The sequence below is a fragment of the Accipiter gentilis genome, chromosome 9 (assembly GCF_929443795.1).
Source record: "Accipiter gentilis chromosome 9, bAccGen1.1, whole genome shotgun sequence".
NCBI lineage: Eukaryota > Metazoa > Chordata > Aves > Accipitriformes > Accipitridae > Astur > Astur gentilis.
In genome coordinates this window covers 31,732,113-31,752,693 of record NC_064888.1, presented here as the reverse complement: position 1 = coordinate 31,752,693, position 20,581 = coordinate 31,732,113, and the positions used below count along the sequence as shown (strand labels likewise).

The 20,581-nt window shown below is 40.3% G+C and overlaps 1 protein-coding gene across 1 annotated transcript in view; it reads left to right on the top strand.

Moving 5' to 3' along the window:
• Positions 1–20,581, top strand: part of SORCS1 (sortilin related VPS10 domain containing receptor 1) — a 310,095-nt gene that overhangs the window by 190,741 nt on the left and 98,773 nt on the right. Inside the window, exons 4-5 of the mRNA XM_049810783.1 lie at positions 34–192; positions 17,818–17,891. Coding sequence (XP_049666740.1) covers positions 34–192; positions 17,818–17,891 — 233 coding nt within the window. The remainder of the gene's footprint in view (positions 1–33; positions 193–17,817; positions 17,892–20,581) is intronic.

Sequence of the window (20,581 nt, the reverse complement as noted above, 5' to 3'; positions counted from 1 at the left end):
CACCACTGTATTTTCATCTTTCCTTCTGTATAGATAATGCTGCTGACTGATCCGGAAGTTGAAAGCAGCTTATTAATCAGTTCTGATGAAGGGGCCACCTATCAAAAATACCGTCTGAACTTCTACATCCACAGTCTGCTCTTCCACCCCAAGCAGGAAGATTGGATCTTAGCATACAGCCAAGATCAGAAGGTGAGAATGGTTGGCAGCATTTTGCTTTGTTTGCTTAGGAAGAACCTAGGGTTTCTCCATCTCTCTACGTAACTGCTGCAGAGCATTCAGGACAGTCTTTGGGGTGATACCAGGAAAGTCTTTGGAAATACCGAACTGGTATTTCCAACATTGAGTAAGTCTCAATGTAAAGGGCAAAGTAAAGGACGTGGGCACCTACTGTGTTCTTGGGGCCTAGCCCTCTATGACTGACCTGGCAGTCTGCATTTATTCATCAGTCCTTTTGGCAATATCATGTGACAGTTAATGGGCAGAGAAGACAGCTAGGATCCTTCACAATAGGAATAAACCTCTAATGAGGCTTTCTGTCCTCTTATTTAACAATTCTTTTGCTCCAGCCTAACACCAGCTGCAAGAACAGTATAAGACACTCCTTGTTCCTATCTGGTTGGCATATTTTCAAGTAGCCTTTGATTTTCTAAGAGAAAAGTAGTGGTGAGTCAATTTCCTTTGAAGTCCAGTTCCTTCAGTACAGGTAATCCATCAGTTGAATAAATATGATGTGAGATTTGCCTTGATTTTTTGCTGGCCTACTTGAGATAGCAGAACGAGACTTGATTGTAAGAGGCCTCATTGTTAGAACTTTTTGAAAATCAGGCACATCAATACTCACAAGTCAGTTGTCTTCCAGTGAAGGACTTCACAGCGCTCGATCTGTTTAGTTTACCAAAAATCAGATTGAAGGGAAACTATATTGTTGCCCATAAATACCTCCATGGGCGAAGACAAAGCATGTGAGTAAGCATTTTGATCTAGCAAAAAAACTTCTAACAAGAATTGATGGCTAGGAGTGAATGGCGGATAAACTCAACTGTGAAGTAACTAGCCGTTGGAGCAAACTGCTCTGAGAAATAGTGGATTTCACATCCTGACATTTTGATGTTTTTGAATAAAACTGGAAAAATACCAAAACACAATTTGCTCAGCTCCCAACAGAGGTAAACGGGTAAAATATCTTGGCATCTAGTATATAAGCCTGTATACAAAGTAATTTACTGGTCTCTTTTTGTTTTACGTATGATGAATCTGTGAGAGTCTGAATCTAATCAATAATCAAAGTATTGGCTGAATTGTTCAGGTTATACATTCATTAATGTAAATATAAACTTAAAAGTTTGAATTCTATGATGTTTTCTATTTGTGTACTTGAATTAATTTTACAAACATTAACTAATTTTCATTTAGCCTAAATTAGGCTTGTTGTTACTTTTACTGTAAGCCTGAGAAAATAAAGGTATAAGGAAGCTAAATAAGTAGGTAAGGTCAAAATATGATCTTATGGGAATTTTTAGAATAGAAGTTTAGTCCTGTGCTTTAAACTCAAAACCAGTATCCTTCCAGGACTGTAGCTTAATATCCTTTCCAACTATGAGAAATGCATCTTGCCTGCCTAATTCTTCCTGTAGAGTCAATTGCATGCAATATTTTTCACTAACCTGTCTGACAGCGTTTTGTAGAGTGTACTGTGGTTATAATCTATTCAGAGGAAGGTGCAGATTAAATTATTTCTGGGTGTTCAGTATGTAATTAGACAAGGTCAAAATGTTTCCTTTCCCTTGTGGCTGTTGAATTCTCTGGACTGAGATGAAACTGAACAGAATCTGGTCTCTGCCCTCTTTTAGGACCCATTGGAATGAAAGTTACTGTGTGTTAGTAACAGGAAATTTATTACATGAGTATCAATGAAACTTTCAGTGGTAAATTTGTCAAATAAAAGTAGGAAATAGTAGAAAATGAATTTCAGCTCTTGTGGTATTCAGCCTGCTCAGGAAATAATTCTGAATTAGAGTCCATACAGCTAATGCTCATCTAATTTATGGTAGAACGCTACCAGCAAGTATATTGTCTCTATTCCATAGGAAACTCCCACTCTTATTCTACAGAATCCTAAAAAACAATCCGGATATCAGAACAAAGGGCCCTTTTGTGCCTTAACCTGAATTTATGGGGTTGGTGTCGGAGTTGTGTGTATGGGGTGTTTTGGGTGAGAGGCTGCAGGCTGTACGGTAAAATTTCTGTGTGTTTTGACATTGATTAGCAAATTGGATAACTGTTGGTAATTCAATACTATAGTTGCAAGAGAAAAATCATGTAGCACAAGGTCTGTAGATCTGTACCAATTAACTCTAAAATAGAATTTTAAAGTACTCTGTATGGGTATGAGTTGCAGGCCTGGTTTCTACTTTAAAGTCTAATGGATACATTTTCTGACTTCAGCAAGCCTTGGCCAAGAACTGTAGAGGGTAACCAACAGGCAAAGAGTATTAACCAGCTTGGACTAAATTAAATGTAACTCTAAGGGTCGAGGTCAGCCTGTGGCTAAGTGTAAATGACTCCCATTGGTTTTGTGCTTGTATATCCAAAAGCAGAATTTTCTCAGAGTAATTAAGAGGCCCTGCAGGCATTTAGATAATTGCAATGGGAACTGTGGGTAGTTTGAAATAAACGACACTGCTGTTTGCTATTTCGTGATCTCGTGCTAAGGCCATATTTAAGGAAAGAGAACCCATTACTCCTTGGATGCCAGGCACTGTGTACACACTAAGAGTCACCTGAGGAAGCAAGGGAAATGTATCTGCATGGTAAGAAATTTACATTTTGATATCACTGATGCCACTGACTGAAGAGGCTGTGAAGGTTTTGTTGATGAAGGTTGTAAGGAGTTAGTTGGATTTTGACCAGTTAGGATTGTCACAGTCATTTAATTTTGCTGTTGATGTTCAGGATGGAGGTGAGAATCAACTAGAAAACACATTTACATCCTTCTAGCAAGCAACATCATTGTTGCCATCCATTTGCATCTTGTTGTTGCAGCAGGTGGGACCAGGAGAATCAGGTGGTAAATAGAGCAAGAACTGGAGAGACAGGAATCACATTGGGTCTGGACTGGTTTGGTTTTCGGAAGTTGCCCATCCAATTCAGGACTGATAAGGGCAAAGCCAATAGTTAGTGCATGCCTCTCGTTGCTCATCTGTAATGAACAGGAAGTGGGTCACATAGCATCATCCCTCAATCTCTTCACAGCCCACTGAGTCTATCACTGTAATAAGTACTACAGATCTTTTTTTGTTTGGTTGAATAGTGATTTACTCAATGGTAGGGAAATCTGTGTTAACTGAAGTAATTTTATGTCCCAGTTTCTTGGGTGTTGCGTGTGGGTGAATGTGGTTAATTACTGGGGTTCAGCTGATGAGCAATAACTCATTAAGCTTCAGTGACTCGGTTGCTTTCGTTCACATATCTCTCCCCTGTGTCTCTGCCTTGGGCAGCAGACTTAAATTACCACTGCTGACAGACAAGTCCCTTATTCAGTCATGACTTTTTCCTGCCAGTCTTGAGAAAAAAGGGGCAGCAAACCATCTGCCGCCTGCACTAATTGCTTCATGATTGCATTCATTGTTCTGGCTGAGAGTACAGTTGTTACATGGCTGATTCTTACCACGTAATTGTGGAACTACTGCATGCTTCTTCATTTTCTGTGTAAGAGGAGTTGCAATTCAGGAGGAAACTTCAGACACAGTAAAGCATGGCTTATGAGGCAAAAGCTTGTCGGAGGTCTTGTATGTGTGAGCTTTCGTGGGTTAATCAGCTTGCTTGTAGGATGAGAGGCTGTATTTTATGGCAGTATTGCTTATGTATTACTATGTAATCTTCAAAAGTGGTTTGCTGTGTAATCAGAGGGGGGATGTAAGAGCCTTGCTTCATGTGGAGACATCTTCTGCTATTCAGATGGATCAGACACACAGAGGAATGGTTAGTAATCAGCCATGAATAACAGAGATATTTGGAGACATGAAATACAGGTGATATTGGGAAACACAAGTCAGATGGGCGAAATGCAGGGTCGTAATTGCCCAGGTCAGGAATAAATGTGCAAAGGCACTCAAGCACTGGAAGGCAGCAACAGAGGCTGAAAAAGCAGGTTTAAAATGGAGTTATTGTTGTTGCTTCTCCTCTTTCATTTTAAATGAACTCTTGAAAAGCAAGGCACCCCAGACTAAAGGAGCTCTGTCAACATAGCACTAGTAAATTAAGAAGTTTACATTTCCTTTTTTTTTCTTACTGGTTTCATTTTGGCCTTTCCCAAATATCTGATTCCATCTATCTACCTTTATTTACCGTGTGTGTGATGCTGGAGATCAATGATTTAGGGTCATTTACATACTTCGCTGAATAGCTACAGTGCTGAAGTTTAACAAATCAGTATTCTGTTGCTTGTGGGACAACATCTGTCATCAAACCATGTCATCTTCTTCAGTTTCCTACAGTAAAGGAGGTCCACTCTTCATGCATTCAAGTGGAAGAGAAAACAGAGGAACCACTTAGAGATAAGGATGCATATAGTCACAGGATGTCTGTGTGAGAGAACAGGCCAACTCTTAAAAGTACCGTCAGCGCTATCTATCCACGTATTTGGTCTAATGCCTGTGTCTGACAGTAGAGTATCTGCCATAGATGTAGCCAGTATTTGGCCTTGAAGATGCGATGTACTATTTTGGATGCATTTCATAATTCTAAAGCCTTTCATTTCCCTGCATTAGGATCTAACTTTGAGGGTGACCCTGCTTGGAAAAGGGTCAGACCAGAGACCTCCAGAGGTTCCTTTCAACCTAAATTATTCTGTTTTTATTTACAGCCTCTCAATTTCAGTAGTAACAGTCACTGCCTACAAAAACTAGATTTATTTTATCAGAAATTGCGTCATAGTTTTTTTTTTTAAATTTTTTTTTAAACATCAGGCGACATCATTTTGGGGTGTTTTTTCTTCCACATTTAGACATGACATGACAACATTTAGACACATGACAACATTTAGAGGGCTATTCACTTGGACTAGTGTTAGCTGAGGGAGGCTAATCCCATCTAAAATTAATGGAGAGGTAAAAAGCTTCACTAGAGTGGTAAGCATTAGCCACTTTGAATCATCCTCTGGAAAAGCCTATCTCTTTTGACAGACTACAGACACAACCAGGGAGCTAGTTTGCATAAAGCTAACAGTCTATGTGAATAACCCACTTTCCCTGCGGCATTACTCCTGCAACAGTCTACTCTACGTGTGTTAATATTTGGGGCACTGCTCATCAACCAAGCCAGTTTTCCAGCAGACTTGATTCTCTTTGACGCAGATTGTTGAAGATGAAAAGTAATAAGGAATTTGCACATTAAAAGTTGTTTGTCCCAGCCTTTGCAACGTTGCACTTTCTGCATGATCACAGATGTCCTTTCTGGGTTACCAGCACTTGTGCCAGGGATGGAAAGGGCCTTCCCCACAAAGGCCTTGTGAATACTAGTCCCTGTTTTTAAGACTTTCCATGTGGTTATGTTTCTAAGCAGGTGATCAGTCACGCACAGAAACAGCCACGTTTGTAGCTAGGGCTGTGCATGCCATTTGTGTGAGGAGCTTAAGCACAGACACCTGTCAGGCATGCTGATAACACATCTTGCACACAACTCTTTGCAAATGTGCCTTTTTCTTTCTAGGCAAACTGATAAGCATTTGGTGGTAACTAGCATACTGAAAATGAACAAGGAAGGGACATCAAAACTATTAATCTGGCTGATACTTTATTAGGAGTTTTCCTCCTTTCTTCTCATGCAGTCAGTTCCTCAGCATTGTCTCAGTCAGAAGAATAATGGTGTCAGATTGTATCTTTTTTTTTTTTTAGTTGGCCATAAGCCAGTGTACAAAATATGTCATAAAATATGCTTTCCTAGAGTATGCATCAGTCTTTTACAGACCTCACTAAGCATAGTGTGCTGTGGTCACAATTTAAAATAAAGAATGGAATTAAAAGTAGGAGGAATCTCTAACATTCTTTCCTCCTCTAATAAATAATAAAAAAGAAAAATAAAAAAATCAACTGGCAGAGCCCACTGGCAGCCTGGCAGTCCAGAGAGGAAGATATATTTCTGGGCCAGGAGTGTGGTCAGTGAAACAGAAGGAAAGACTCTTGAGCAGTAATCATTGCTCTCTTTACTACTGACTCACTCATCTTTAGGCAAATCAATATGTCCTTGCTTATCCATCTGTGTAAACATCAGCCCTCTGTACCCCTAGAGAACTTGTTCTTTCGCTGCTTTGGGATCCTTGGATGCATACTTATGGCTATGGATAGATCTGTTGTTTCTCTGCAAGGTTTTCTGTGCTCTATGTAACTCCAATTTTCCTACTTCCATGAAAAAAATTGCTTTTTTCCTTTCCATGAGAGTTGGACAGTTCACTGGATTAGGAATAAATAAATGTACTCCATATCACCAGGTCTGCCACTGACCTCTGTGGTGTTGAGCAACCCCCTTCCCTTTTCTGTAGATGACTCACCTCTCCCTTCTCTACCTCTTGTCATTTGTTTTGACTGTACTCTCCAACGTGTCTCCTGTTTCTTATTATACAAAGTGCCTGTCAACACTAAATTCACTTGGAGCCATAGGTTTTAATACAATGCAAATGATAAACAATAATTTATTTTTTTAATTTAAAGCTAAGCATGTGTGCATGAAAATTCTGACACTTTGCCCTAAGTTCTGCTGTAATAAGCCTTTTCTGTTCTGTTCTCATTCTAATACAAGACACTTTTTAAACAAAAATGCATTTATTTAATGCAGTTAATTTAAACAGTTATGAACCTACCTAGTAAATTTACAACACAGCACAAAGCAAGTGCAGGATATCCTGTTAACCTGTTTCAGAGACAGTATTTTTTAACAAAGAAGGGAATTAACCTTGAGGACAACATACTAAGTGGAGTGGTAAATTCATCATCCCTTAGACTTGAGATTGGTTGTCTTTCCAAATGATACAATCTAGTTCAGCCATCAGTTGTTGGCCTGAATAATTCTCTCTGCTGCTTGAGATAGTGGTAAAGATTCTGCAGCATCTGTTAGGAGGATAACAGACTGATGACATTAGTGGTTCCTTCTGGCTTTAAAATATATATGCCAGGCATATTCCTTTAAATATCTGCTGGTAAAGATGTGTTTCCTGACACTTTTTTAGAATATGAATTGAATGCACTGGAGACATCATGCTAATACAGTTGCTTGCAAACTGCCACAAAACCGGAACAACAGCTGATGTCTCTCATATCTGAGAATGTGTGAGGAGTTATTGAGGAATAGGTACGAAGAAAGCTGAGGGTCATCTCCAGTATGCTTTGGTCTGATGAACACGCGCAAAAGAAATTGCTTTGTTGTGATCGTACTGAACAAGTCTACATGACAGTAGTGTGTGGTTCACCAGCAAAAGCAGCCGCAGAGCTGCAGATCTCACTGGTGTTTGAATGGGCTGTGAAGCAGGTATCTGAAAGCTTTATCACTCTGATGTGTTTCCATCAGAATTCAATAAACACCAATTATTGGGTAACCTTATTGATGGCTTCTGCGTGGCATGATTAATGCATTGCCGCAACTTAAAATGTTCAAAGTCTATGCAATGTCCTATGAACTTCATTGCTTCAAGGGTATCCAAGCAGCTTAACACCAGAATTTGCAATTAGATCAGAGATCAGGGAAGTAAATGAGTATCAGCCCTGTAGCCCATTCTTGTATCCTGGATCATGAGTCTTATCCTCCACTCCAGGAAGGAAGTAGCATGCACAATTTCAGATTCTTTGTTTATACAAAACATACTGTTCTATTACATTCAGTGTTGGAAGAGAATAGCCTGGTCCATGGCTCTTCTAAACGAAGGATAGTGTGATTCATGGAATAACAGCATAACTCCCAGCCTTTGACTGCTCTGAAGAAGAAATGCCCTGTGCAGTAATTTATTTAAACTTAATGTACTTTGATACCCAAATAAGCTGCACTGGATGCATGTTGAGAATATGTGTGCATACAAGTCCCTGCTCATTCTTTTTCACTGTTTGAGATGTCTGTAACACCACTGTGGAAACTTCTTTCCCACTGTGATAACTCTTCATCCAGGTAGCATCTAGCAAGTAGATCCAAGAGCATAAGGGCCTGAAAGATCATAAAGGACTACTCTGTATACCTATATAAACATGTTCAATCTTAAGTCCTTACCTGATGCACTAACCCCATCCTTTTCTGCAGACTGCATAGAAAGCAAAAGACACGCAAGAGAGACTTAAATTGAAGTAGTACATCACTGAATTGAAGCAATCCATGTGATGTCTATCCTATTGCTCTTTGCTTTCCTGAAGGTTTTAGATTAGTTCTAAATATGGTCTTTCACAGTTGAATAACATTTGAATAATGCCCCTATGAACAATGAGAATAATGACTGAAACTTTGTAGAAGACTAGAATTTCTTCAAATATACCTGCGGTGGTAGTAAAGTACAATTTATCAGCAGTAAAATTATTCAGTATAAATGAATGGGAATAAGGAGAAGGACTTGCCTGCATTTATTTCAAATTACACTGTTGCATCTTCAGAAAGAGTTGTCTTTATCCAGTTTAACTCTGTTATGTTTGTATTCGAAGTTAAACTGTGCTTTTGGAATGTTGTATTCTTTGGTGAAATTGAGATAAATTTAAAAAAATTATTCTGAAGATGAGGAAAATCTGATCTCTCAAAATCATTATATGGTTCATCAGTAGAAAATCTGTGGTTTAGGTGCACTGGTGGTTTTGGGGGTTGTGTGGTGGGGTTTTGATAGCAGGGGAGGGGCTGCAGGGGTGGCTCCTGTGACAAGCTGCTAGAAGCTTCCCTGGCTCCAGGTCGGACCCACATCTGGCCAAGGCCAAGCTCATCAGCGACGGTGGTAGTACCTCTGGGATGACGTATTTAAGAAGGGGAACCTGCAGTGGTGGGGGGAGATTGGAGTGTCAGAGAAACCCCTGTGCAGACGCCAAGGTCAGTGAAGAAGGAGGGGAGGGGATGTGCCGGAGGAGGGGATGGCCCTGCAGCCTGTGGTGAGGCGGCAGGCTGTCCCCCCCAGCCCAGATGCCCACCTGCAGCCCGGGGAGGAGCCCACGCTGGAGCAGGAGAATGCCCCCCAAGATGGCCATGACTCTGTAGGAAAGCCTGTGCTGGCGCAGTCTGTGATTGAAGATTGGTCTGTGGAAGGGACCCGTGCTGGAGAAGTTTGTGCAGGACTGTGTCCTCTGGGAAGGACCCCACTGTGGGGCAGGGGACGAGTGAGGAGTTGTTCCCCTGAGGAGGAAGGAGCAGCAGAGACAACGTGTGATGAACTGACCACAACCCCCATTCCCCATCCCCCTACACTCCTCTTACATCACAACATGGTGTTTTGGGGATTTTTGTGTGTGAAGAGATTAAATTTGAGGGGCTGAGGGTGAAACACCACAAACAGGCTTAGTTGTAATCATCTTATAGAAAGACCAGGAAGTGTAAGAGGCAAGAAGTCAGCATTTGTGAAGAAACTGTCAGGGGGATCGACTCTGGAACCTTCTCGGGGAATTAGTGGTGAATTTGAATCAAACCCAGTGTTTTCGGAGATGATCTGAGCTAGTTTTCCAGTTATGTATGTGTTTTTAGGTCAATACTGTAGTGTAGGTTGAATTGCTTTGGTCTGATCTGTGACCAGGAAGAACGAGCGGAGCTTTCATGGAAACTAGAGGTGAGAGAAAGAGAGCTTTTTCTTTTGTGAATATAAGAATACCAAAGTTGGTAAATCCAACCAACAAATAAACTTAGACTGCTGTATTCCACTATAACTTGTTTAGGGGAAATATCTTACGTAAAAGAAAAGTAATGGGACCTACTAACTTGCTCAAAGTATTTACCTCATGTCACTTCCAGCATGCAATATAAATCACCTTTCCTTTAGCCAGATTGTGAATTTCCATGTGCATAAATTTTTTTGCATGAGATTAAATTAGTGCATAAAATTGAATATCCTCATCCGCATTGGAAGCACAGGGAACTACCACATGATTCAAGATCAGTGTGTGAGGAAGCATCAGAACCAAATATTTAATCAGAATACCCAATTAGTTTAAACACTGAATGATGAAACTTCATGGGCACTCTGAGTCAGTCATATCTGCAGCAATTTGTACAGGCATTAAAATGAAACTGAAGCTATGAGGGACTCCACGTATGACAGAAAGCTTTGGCTGGGAAAATGAAACTCTTGAGAACAGAAGGGGTGATGGCACGTCTTGAATAGCATAATGACCCTTCAAATGGCATTGTATTAGAATTGGTGGGTCATTCAGGTTCTTGGTAGTTCATATGTGTAACTATATTGGGTTTGTGTGGCAAGGTTTTGGTAGCAGGGGAGGTTCAGGGGTGGCTTCTGTGAGAAGCGGCTAGAAGCATCCCTTATGTCTGACAGAGCCAATGCCAGCCGGCTCCAAGATGGACCTGCTGCTGGCCAAGGCCGAGCCCATCAGGGATGGTGCTAGCACCTCTGTAATAACATATTTAAGAAAGGGAGGTGAACCTGGGCAACTGCAACTGCAGCTGGAGAGAGGAGTGAGAATATGTGAGAGAAACAGCCCTGCAGACCCCCAGGTCAGTGCAGAAGGAGGGGGAGGAGATGCTCCAGGCGCCGGAGCAGAGATTCCCCTGCAGCCCGTGGGGAAGCCCCTGGTGAGGCAGGCTGTCCCCCTGCAGCCCAGGGAGCTCCACGGGGGAGCAGATCTCCACCTGCAGCCCAGGGAGGACCCCATGCTGGAGCAGGGGGATGCCCAAAGGAGGCTGTGACCCCGTGGAAAGCCAACACTGGAGCAGGCTCCTGGCAGGACCTGTGGATCCATAGAGAGAGGAGCCCACGCTGGAGCAGGTTTTCTGGCAGGACTTGTGACCCCACAGGGGACCCACTCTGGAGCAGTCTGTGCCTGAAGGGCAGCACCCCGTGGAAGGGACCCATGCTGGAGCAGTTTGTGAAGAACTGCAGCCTGTAGGAAGGGCTCACTTTATGGAGGACTGTCTCCCGTGGGAGGGACCCCATGCTGGAACAGGGGATGAGTGAGGGGTCCTCTCCCTGAGGAGGAAGGAGCGGCAGAGATGTGTGACAAACTGACCCCGACCCCTATTCCCTGTCCCCCTGTGCCGCTGTGGGGGAAGGAGGTAGAGAAAATCAGGCATGGAGTTGAGCCTGGGAAGAAGGGAGGGGTGGGGGGAAGGTGTTACAAGATTTATTTTTATTTCTCATTTACCCTACTCTAATTTGATTGGTAATAAATTAAATTAATTCCCTCAAGTCAAATCTGTTTTGCCTGTGATGGGAATTGCTGAATGATCTCTCTGTCCTTAACCCACAAGCCTTTCCTTGTATTTTCTCTCCCCTGTCCAGCTGAGGAGGGGAATGATAGAGTGGCTTTGGTGGGCACCTGGTGTCCAGCCAGGGTCAACCCACCACAGTAACTTTGCTTTCAAAGTCAGATGTTAAATGAGGAAATGTTTGTCTTTCTTCTTGGATGATATATAGATTACTGTGTGTGTAAGTTTTTGTTATGGTGAGTTTAATGAGTATGCAGGTAGCAGAGTTACCCACTGGCTCTGGGGAGTACAGAGCTTGTTGGAACTCGGGAGGTATGAGGGTTGCTCTCTTTGAGACAAATTTGTGTTTACTAGCAACATCTGGTTGACGCCATGCTTTCTTACCTGTCAGGTTCAACAGCCAAATAAACAATTCAACCACCTCATAAGAGCCAGATTTTTCATCAGGAAAATCTCAGGGAAAATCCAGTGTTTGTAAGGGAAACAAGTGGTGCACAGTACAATTTTATTAAAGTGAGCATCCAGGTACAATACTTTATGAAACTGTTAACAGCTCTTTTTTTTTTGTCCTAAAGATGTGAGTTTATGTCAGAAGATCTCAACTTCATAACTCAGTCAAACCCAAATAGACAAGCAGGGTCCTGTAGGACATAATCTCATACCATTGGTCATTACATCAGAATGAATTAAATTTCTCTGATGTGCAGACAACATTAGGCCCTCAAAGCTCATATCTTAACTACTTGTTTTCGAGTTTTTAAAATGCATATAGACTAATGAAAAAAAAGACAAAGCTAAATAAGACTGCCAGTAAATTAGAGGTGAATCCTTCGTTACTGTCATTTGGTTTAGCTCCGTAAAAGTGAGTGAAGGTCTGAAATTTCATAGCAGTTGTGACTCCCAGACAATCCCTTTAGGAGAGGTGTTTTAAGGATGGGTCTGTATACACATTCAAGTTTCTCTATATTTTTTTTAGTGGAGATATGCAACCTTTATCTCTAAAACGGTGAGAAGATTGTGTTCTTTACAGTAAGTATTTTTTTATTAGAGATAATGTTCACTAAGATGTGTCCTTTGGAAGAGCTATTGAAGGAGTTGGTTGCCTTCTGAATCCCTTTTTGATAGTCCAGTTATATAAGCTATGTATAAGACGTGTTTTATATATATAACATACAAGTTAATACCAACTTTATTGATATTAATGCTGGTGTTCAAATGTGATAGTATTTCAGTTCAGAGACTTATAAAACATAAGACATTGATGAACAATGAGAAGAATGGAATCAATGGTATCTAAATATTTTCTGAGTCCTGTGAATTATTGAAAGCTGTTTCTGAAGCCAGTGTAATATGGAAATCTTATGGCAGAACTGTTGTTTTTCCTATCCAACATTTCCAATAGTAGCCACCTTCTTCCAGACGAAAGTACAAAACTCTTGGATTGCTGTGCTGCTTTGTGGATGAAAACAAAAGTATTAGAAAAAATATGGCATAATCATCTAATTTCCACCATTCTGAGTAGTGGAACCTTTTACTGAAATATCTGTTATGGGGAACACTTGGCCTTACACTTATCTACACTTAAAATTTCCTTGTATTTATAAAAGCTACTGAGAGGCCCAGCAATCTTTATGTTGTGTAAACACATGCTACAACAGGTGATTTCTACTCTAAAAAGGTTAGAAATCTGAGTGAAGGGAAGATGAGTAGGAGGTACAATACATGGGCGAACCAGGGAAGAATAAAATAGATGTAGTCAAACGATGGAAGGGGCCAGAGCTCTTTTACAGCTACCCATAGCACATGGGTAGATTATGAAACAATACAAGCGTTCATTCTATGCAAGACAGGGCAGAAGGGCAAAGAAAGATGCATGGCAGAATGTATCCAGAACCATCCAAAAAAATAGAGGGGTTTATGAAGCTAAGATCTTGAGAGCTTTTTGCTTTGGAGAGATTTTCCAGAGCTGAAGTAGAGAGAAGTGTAGAGTTCTTTTTCTTCTTCGCTAGTGCACACTTTCCCTTCCAGAAGTGATGTTGCAGTCTAGATCAGTTGAGTCAAATAAAATTCCCGTTATTCTTAGTGGAACATTTTAGAAAAATATCATTTTTTCTCCCTACATTTTCTGGAATTTTGTTATTTTTTTATAGGGCCAGCTGTTGAACTAAAGTAAATAAACCAATCAGGTTTCACTAATTTCTGTTAAATATTTTACTTTCACTGAGAATTTATATGTACAGCTTCTTCCCCTTCATCAAATGCTTGGGTTTTTAACTACAAACATTTCTAAAATATTTTATTTTTCATCTGCATTTTCATTGGATTATAGGAAAGTTATCCTTTGTTTACAAACAGTATTTTTTGTTTTTAAAAATATCTATATATTAAATAATGTTTTGAATGTCTTAATTTGAAATGTTATCAAATATAGCCCGAAATGCAAAAAAATTACACAAATCTAAAATTACTACTGGAAAGATCAGGAAATCAGAAGGGAAAGAGAAGGTTATGTGGCAACTGTATCTTGCTGTTACCCAGATTTCCCAGAGCATTTTAAGGTGAAGCTTACGCTATTGCTGTGAAATACATGGGCAGCTCTTACGCTTCTCACAGAGGTTAGGAAACAAATAACAGAGTGAGTAGTGTACAGATACTGTTTGGTGTAGATAAGGAAAGAAGTTTAGTTTTCAGATGTCAGCTTTCCCTACTCCAGAAGACAGTAATGTCGTGTTGCAAGAAGGCTGTTTCTATAGCTGGGGGATTGTCTTGCAGTTCAGGGGGTTTATGTGAATCCCTGCTCAGCCTCAGAAGGTATTTGTAACCTTGTAAGCCTTTCCTTTTCCACTGCATTTCTGTTTTCCCATATAAAAGAGGTAGGTGGTAGGTTTCTACTTCACAGATTGTTAGGATTTTAAAAAGAAAAACAAAGCAAAACCAGACTGTTAATCATTCTTAAGTATTCGGGTATTACACAGAAAAATAAATATACAAGAGAAGTGGAAGCAAGAAGAGAATTATTCCCTGATGAACAAGGGTCAAATCTGAGAGATCAGTATAAGGTTTGTACTTCATAACAGTTTTATCTCAGTATAAACAGAAGTGTCAGATCACTGCTTGGCCCTCAGATGAAAACAAACATTGAAATTGTAATAGATTCCTTTTCTATTTGTGGTACAAGAAGAAGTGTAGCAAAGAACATTACCTCATTTCAGTCTAATGATGAAAATTGTCATTAAGACAGCAGTGCTTGCCAAAGAAAATAAAATGTCATCTCTGAAAGAACTGCATGCATCAGTCTATTACAAGACGTCCCAGGAGAGAGAGGGCTTTTATAACAACAACAAAATATGATGCTGAGTTTAAAAAAATATCCATACGAGCACTATAATTGCTATATCAGGAAAAATAATCCCAGTTGTATCATAACTGATATTTGACAAAAGCCTCCAAATATTTCTTTTTTTTCTGGTCCAACTAAATAAATTCAGTCTAAAATGAATGGTACTTAGAATAAAATACTGAAAAAGTCCTTACTGCAAAGGATTTTTTTTTTCTTTTTTTTTTGTGGGCTGACATATAAGGTGGGGAATTCCCTCTTTGCTAAAGATATATTAATGCTGCTTGTGCTGCTGTGAGTCAGTAAAGGCTGAGATTGGTGCTGAGATAAAGGCGAAGGAGGAAAAACCTTCTAAAGGTTGGTTATTAAAGTGTCTCATCAAAGACAATGAGAGCTTTGGGCATGAGTTCCCAGAGAGCTGATATTTCCCTTTGAGAGCTGTTGCCTTTTCTCACGCACTGTCTCCAGGTCACTGGGCACCAGCTTCTAATCTGAAAGGCCAACCCTGACAGTAGAACTGCTATACTCATTTCCTCCCTTTGAAACAAACTTGTAAAGTCTCGCATTTCTCCACGTATTACCTGAATCACGTCTCCCTCAGAGCACACACCAAGACTAAGCAGGGCTCCCTGGGTGCTGTGCAGCATCACAGCTTCTGTTCTGCTGGGGGAGTTGTTGGATGCACCAGGTGAGGAGCCCCTCTGAAGAGCTGTGCTGAAAGAGCCAGAGGGAAGCTGTGGCACCGGGACCGTTCGACCACCTGGCACTGCAGTGGGACTGCAGGCATGGCAGGGGGATGCTACACAAGCACAGAGAAAGCTTTTGCAGGCTGTACTTAATTCACTCTGGATACTGTTACTATCACCGTTAAATTCAGAGAGAGGATAACCTGCTGAAAGCTGTGCTCAGGGAAACTGGAGAGGGAGTAGGGTGAGAGATACAAAGGGGGAAAACCGAGATTCACTGCGGTGATTTCCGCCATCTGAACGTCAGTGTCCCTGGAGAGGTTACATCCAGTGTATCCCTGGTCTGGAAACACAGAGGTGTTTGCCGAGTTGTTTGGATTGCTCCCTGTTCTTAATTAAAGGATGATCTGAACTTGATTAAAACTTCAATTACTGTATGTCAAAGACATTAATTGGCACAAAAGAAACTACTTTGCCATGAATGGGAAAACATTGGCACCTGAGAGATAAATTGACAGTAGCTTATTGTTATTATGGTTTTGGTTTTGCTGCAATTACAAAAGCAGGTCTAGAAATGGATTTTGAATGTGAAGGGGGAAAAATACCTCCTGTAATGGTAAAGTTCTTGATTCGGTGACCTCAAAGCACTTTACAAAAGTCATTGTTAAATGTTCCTAAAGATCATCTTTGATTTTCAAAAATGAAAGTTTTCCTTATTTATAGTTAGGGTCTCCTAAAGTTTCAAATAAAAATGTTACTAGAATCTCCTACTTAAGGAACAATAACGGACTCACCAATGAAATTTTAAAAGGGGATGCATTTCTATCCACAAAGCTAAAGTGTTTTTCCTTTTCTTACCCTTGTTATCTTCCATCCCGTCTACCTTCTTCCCTCTCTGTTCTTTGACAGTGTTCAGAGAAAAAGAGGTGAATTTTTAGCTTTCATGTTTTAAAGTAGATTTCAACATATGCCAGTCTACTGTTTACTAAAAAGCTGTTGTAATTAATTTCTCCATGTCCTTTGAAGGTTTTACAGTAGGGAAGCTGAGGGATATAGGGGTTTGCATTGGGAATGTAAATAAGAAGTAGATCTCAAGGCTTCTTACATCCCAGTCTCATAATTCTTAAAATACATTCAAACTATCTTTCTGATCAACACAAAGCTTTAAAATCATCTTCCTTCCTTCTCAGTCATTCTCACAGGCATCCATCTTTCTGTTTCCTGCCAATCCACTGCCACTCCTCATTCAAAAAAAAATTTGTCAAGGTTTACACATAAAGATTCAGATTGTTTGCATTTTGTGCAAGATCCCTAAAGTGGTGTCATGAAAAGACATCTCACAGTTCAAAAAAGAGGTCCAATATCTTCCTTGACAGAAAAGGGGACAGACCAAGCCTATCAAGCAAGGGAAAGAGGGGAAATAGGATGAATCTGCAAAAAAAAAAAAAATACAGGGCTGACTGCCTCTTAGTGCTTCCATATGAGAAATTTGAAGTTAAATAAAGCATAAGAAAGAACCCAAGTGGTCCTTCCCTCTACTATCCTTCCGAGAATTACCTGATGGCAGCATTTACGGAGAACAGCTGTTTGTAAATGCTTTGTAACAGTAATATTTGTATATCATTCTACAGAGATGAGTCAAAGTATTTATAATACTTGTAATATGCCTTTTTTGCTGACCTTTCTTAGTCTGGTTTGGTATTTATCATGGAAAGATTTTCTGAAATGATTGATGTATTTGGATATTGTTTGTGTAACCAGACTGGGAGAAGGTGTCACATTGTTTGCAGAAGGACAGGAGCAAAAGGAGAATTGCGAGTTTCCATGGTACAAGTAACTTGTGCTATTTAAACTCATTTAGTCCTGCAAGAGAAGTCTGGACATGTTTGAGCACTTTTTTTGGTGCCAGATTGAACAAGCTCTCTAGGGATGGCTACTGGTAACTGGAAAAAGAATGATCTTCTGACATAGTATGGAGGAAGGCAACTGTGTATATCTGTTGTCAGAGCTAGGCTAGGTTATCAAACTGCTGTGTGATGCTGTATATTTGGTATCCACCACAAGTTCAAAAAAGGAAAATGCAGCCTTCCCACACTGCATGATTTTATTACCTGAGAGTGCCATGAAGAGCTAGGTGATGAGTTTGCAGTCATGGCAGGTTGTTGGGTGTACCCATACAGTGATGTCTCAGGTACTACCACTTGTGTCCCATGTCACACAGCACACTATTGCCTCTGCCAATAAAAGTCACTGCAGACACTTTTCAGCTGCTTCAGGTGTGTGCCTTTGAGACTGGAAGAAGTAAAAGTCCAAGTCACTATCTCAGAAGTGATAGAGACTTCTTCAGATTAATTTCTGTGTTATCTTTGTGTTCTACTGTGATTCATGACTGTTTGTTTTTGTCCCCAGTTATTCAGTTCAGTGGAGTTTGGCAGAAGATGGCTGCTTCTTCATGAGGGAGTTGCACCAAACAGGTTCTACTGGTAAGAGCAAAAACCTCTTCCTCATTTCCTAGACACAACTTCCCAATATGTATAGAGATGTTGAAATGGGGGCTTGAAGGCAACATGGCTGAATGCAATCTGCACTGCTGATTTGTTGAAATTAATTTAGAACTGGTATGAAAGAGGCATTATTCCTCCTGTTACTGTGTTTATACAGCACTTGGAAATGGAGTCTTTGATCTAAGGATGTTGTACAACTGAAATATACTGAATAATATTCTGAAGAAATCATTGATTTGGGAGGGGAGAGTTCTGCAATTTTCTGTGAACATTTTGAGTTTGAACACAACTCTCTTCAGCATAAACTTGTTTGCTTTTGCACCAAATACAAAGAAGAGATCAATCTGGTCCTGCTACCAGGGAGGGCCAAAGACTGAAGTCTTAGAGTCTTTGAGGATACTAGCATTTCTGCCATGGGTAACAGTGGACATCCTCCAGTGGCTGGTGTTATGCTTTTAACTGCTGTTAAACCTGCTTTGGTCCTTGAAAGTGAGCAAGTTAATGGACATTCAACTAGGCACACACACAGTTCTTCATTATGAGTTTAAATTACTCTGCAATACTGCTTCTAAGCAGCAGTGCAAGATTTCCAGTCAGATTTCAGGCTGTATGAATCAGTCATGTGTAAGTTCCTCTTGCTGAATCTTTGAATGTCAGTCAGTTACAGTGTTGGCAAAACGTTTGCATGTTTGATGCCAAAGTTACCTTAAAGAAGTATCATAGCTCTTTGTCACTGATGCAAGCTTAACTCTTTGCTGCATTAACTTACGCTATACACTTTGTATCTAAATTCACTTAGGGCCATAGCCTACATGGTTATGATTAAATCTGAGCATCTCACAATTTTTAATATATGGGGTGTCTGTAATGGACGATTGACTTCAGATTCAAACACTTGTAGTAGCCACCACCACTGAAAAATAACCCCAGATGAAGGTCCAAACTTTATTCTGGAGTTCTTCACTACTAGCAAATTTCTTTATTTTGAGTCTCATCTCCTTCAGTTCTAGTCGTCACAGATTTACCCAGTGATTCTGGTGTACTGATTCTCTTCTCATTTTCTGATTGCAGGCAGATCTCTTTGCATTTGCTTTCCATACCAATGATTTGCGTACGCAGTGTAAAGCTCTGTAACCATGCTTGCAGTAAAATACTTATCTGAAACACCTCTATGCTGTCACGCAATAGCAATTAGCGTAACTTTGACTTATGTGGAAAAGAAAGCTGAGGAATGAAGGAGACACTGGACTGTTTTCCTGCAAATGTGGTTGTCATAGTCTAAATTGAAGATAAGTTTAATTTTTTTATATTTTGGCTTACTCTTTGCACTGGTGTAAATCTGTGAGACTTCTCATCAGCTCTTTATGGAAGCAGTAGTCCACCTGTGAGCAGAAGTTGGCCCATGTCCTGTGAATCTGGCCTTCAAAAGAGAAGCTTTTGATAAAATAGTCATCTTGAAATCAGGATGAGCTGAAGCAGGTGATTAAAATGAGACCTCCATGGTAACTTCTAAACTATAAACTTGTGCCAAAACCACAGGGTTTGAACATATCAAGATTCAGGAGTGGTTCAGTCAAATATTTTCTTTTAATTTATGGAAGAAGTAAGAGCTCTAGGTCAAATTTACTTCCAAAGTTGAATTTATATTTGGTCTGCAAAGGATATACCAGAGATTTTGTTTGCTGCTCCTGCTTTTTAATCCTTTCTCAGAATCTGTGTTAGCTGAAGCTTTTGCAAACTAAATTCCATTTTTAACTTAAACTTGGTTTTGTGCGAGTGTCTGTATAGATAGGTGCATATATATTTATGTCACTCCTATTTCTTTCCTCCAGGACTCCTAACAGGGTTTCAAAATGTCAGATGCAAACACACAGCCCCACATATCTCTTGGGTTTTTCTGGGCTAATTAAAAGCAGAAAGTCCTAGAAACCTGGGAACCCAGTCTTTGAGACATCCAACAAAATTGTACTCACTGAAGAGGTTAGACAGCTGGAAAGAATGTCCCTGTTCCTGGATCCCTGTGTCCTGTACTGCACTCCAAACCTCTTGAAGTTTCCCATCATTACTTACAGTAGTGGTTTATTGTGAATTGAGCTGATGGATGCTTGCAATAAGAATAATGATGAAAATGTTCGTTTTCCCTTTCCATGGAGCTCACACTTTGAAGGCCTCTTAGAACCTAACAAATAAGAGAACTCAGGCATGGAGCTTCAAAGGCAAAGAAAAAGTTGAAAAGATGAAAAGATGTTCCAACCACCCATCTAATTCCCTACAGCCATAAACAAAACATGAAACTGCAAGCCTGTATTTTCACCTTGAACAAAATGTCCCTTGCATAACACACCTCAGTGTACGCTAGACTGTACTTCTGCTATCAAAAGTAAAAATAATACAACTTGTGGAGACAGTGTTGCATCTCATTCTGGCTTTTTTATTATGATTGTCACCACCTTGGAAGAAAAACACTGTTAGCTGCAATGATATGGACACTGTCTGTCCTCAAAACCAACCATAGTAGAAAACAGAGCTGTGCATCTGTAATTGAGAACATGTACACCACAGAGGGCAACACTGGGCTTTTCCGTGCATTTCCATTTCTGTGCTGCCAAGTACCTGAGGACAAAATAGGCACTGTAGTGCTGAATCAGAAGGTCGGCCCTTTGCTCTCA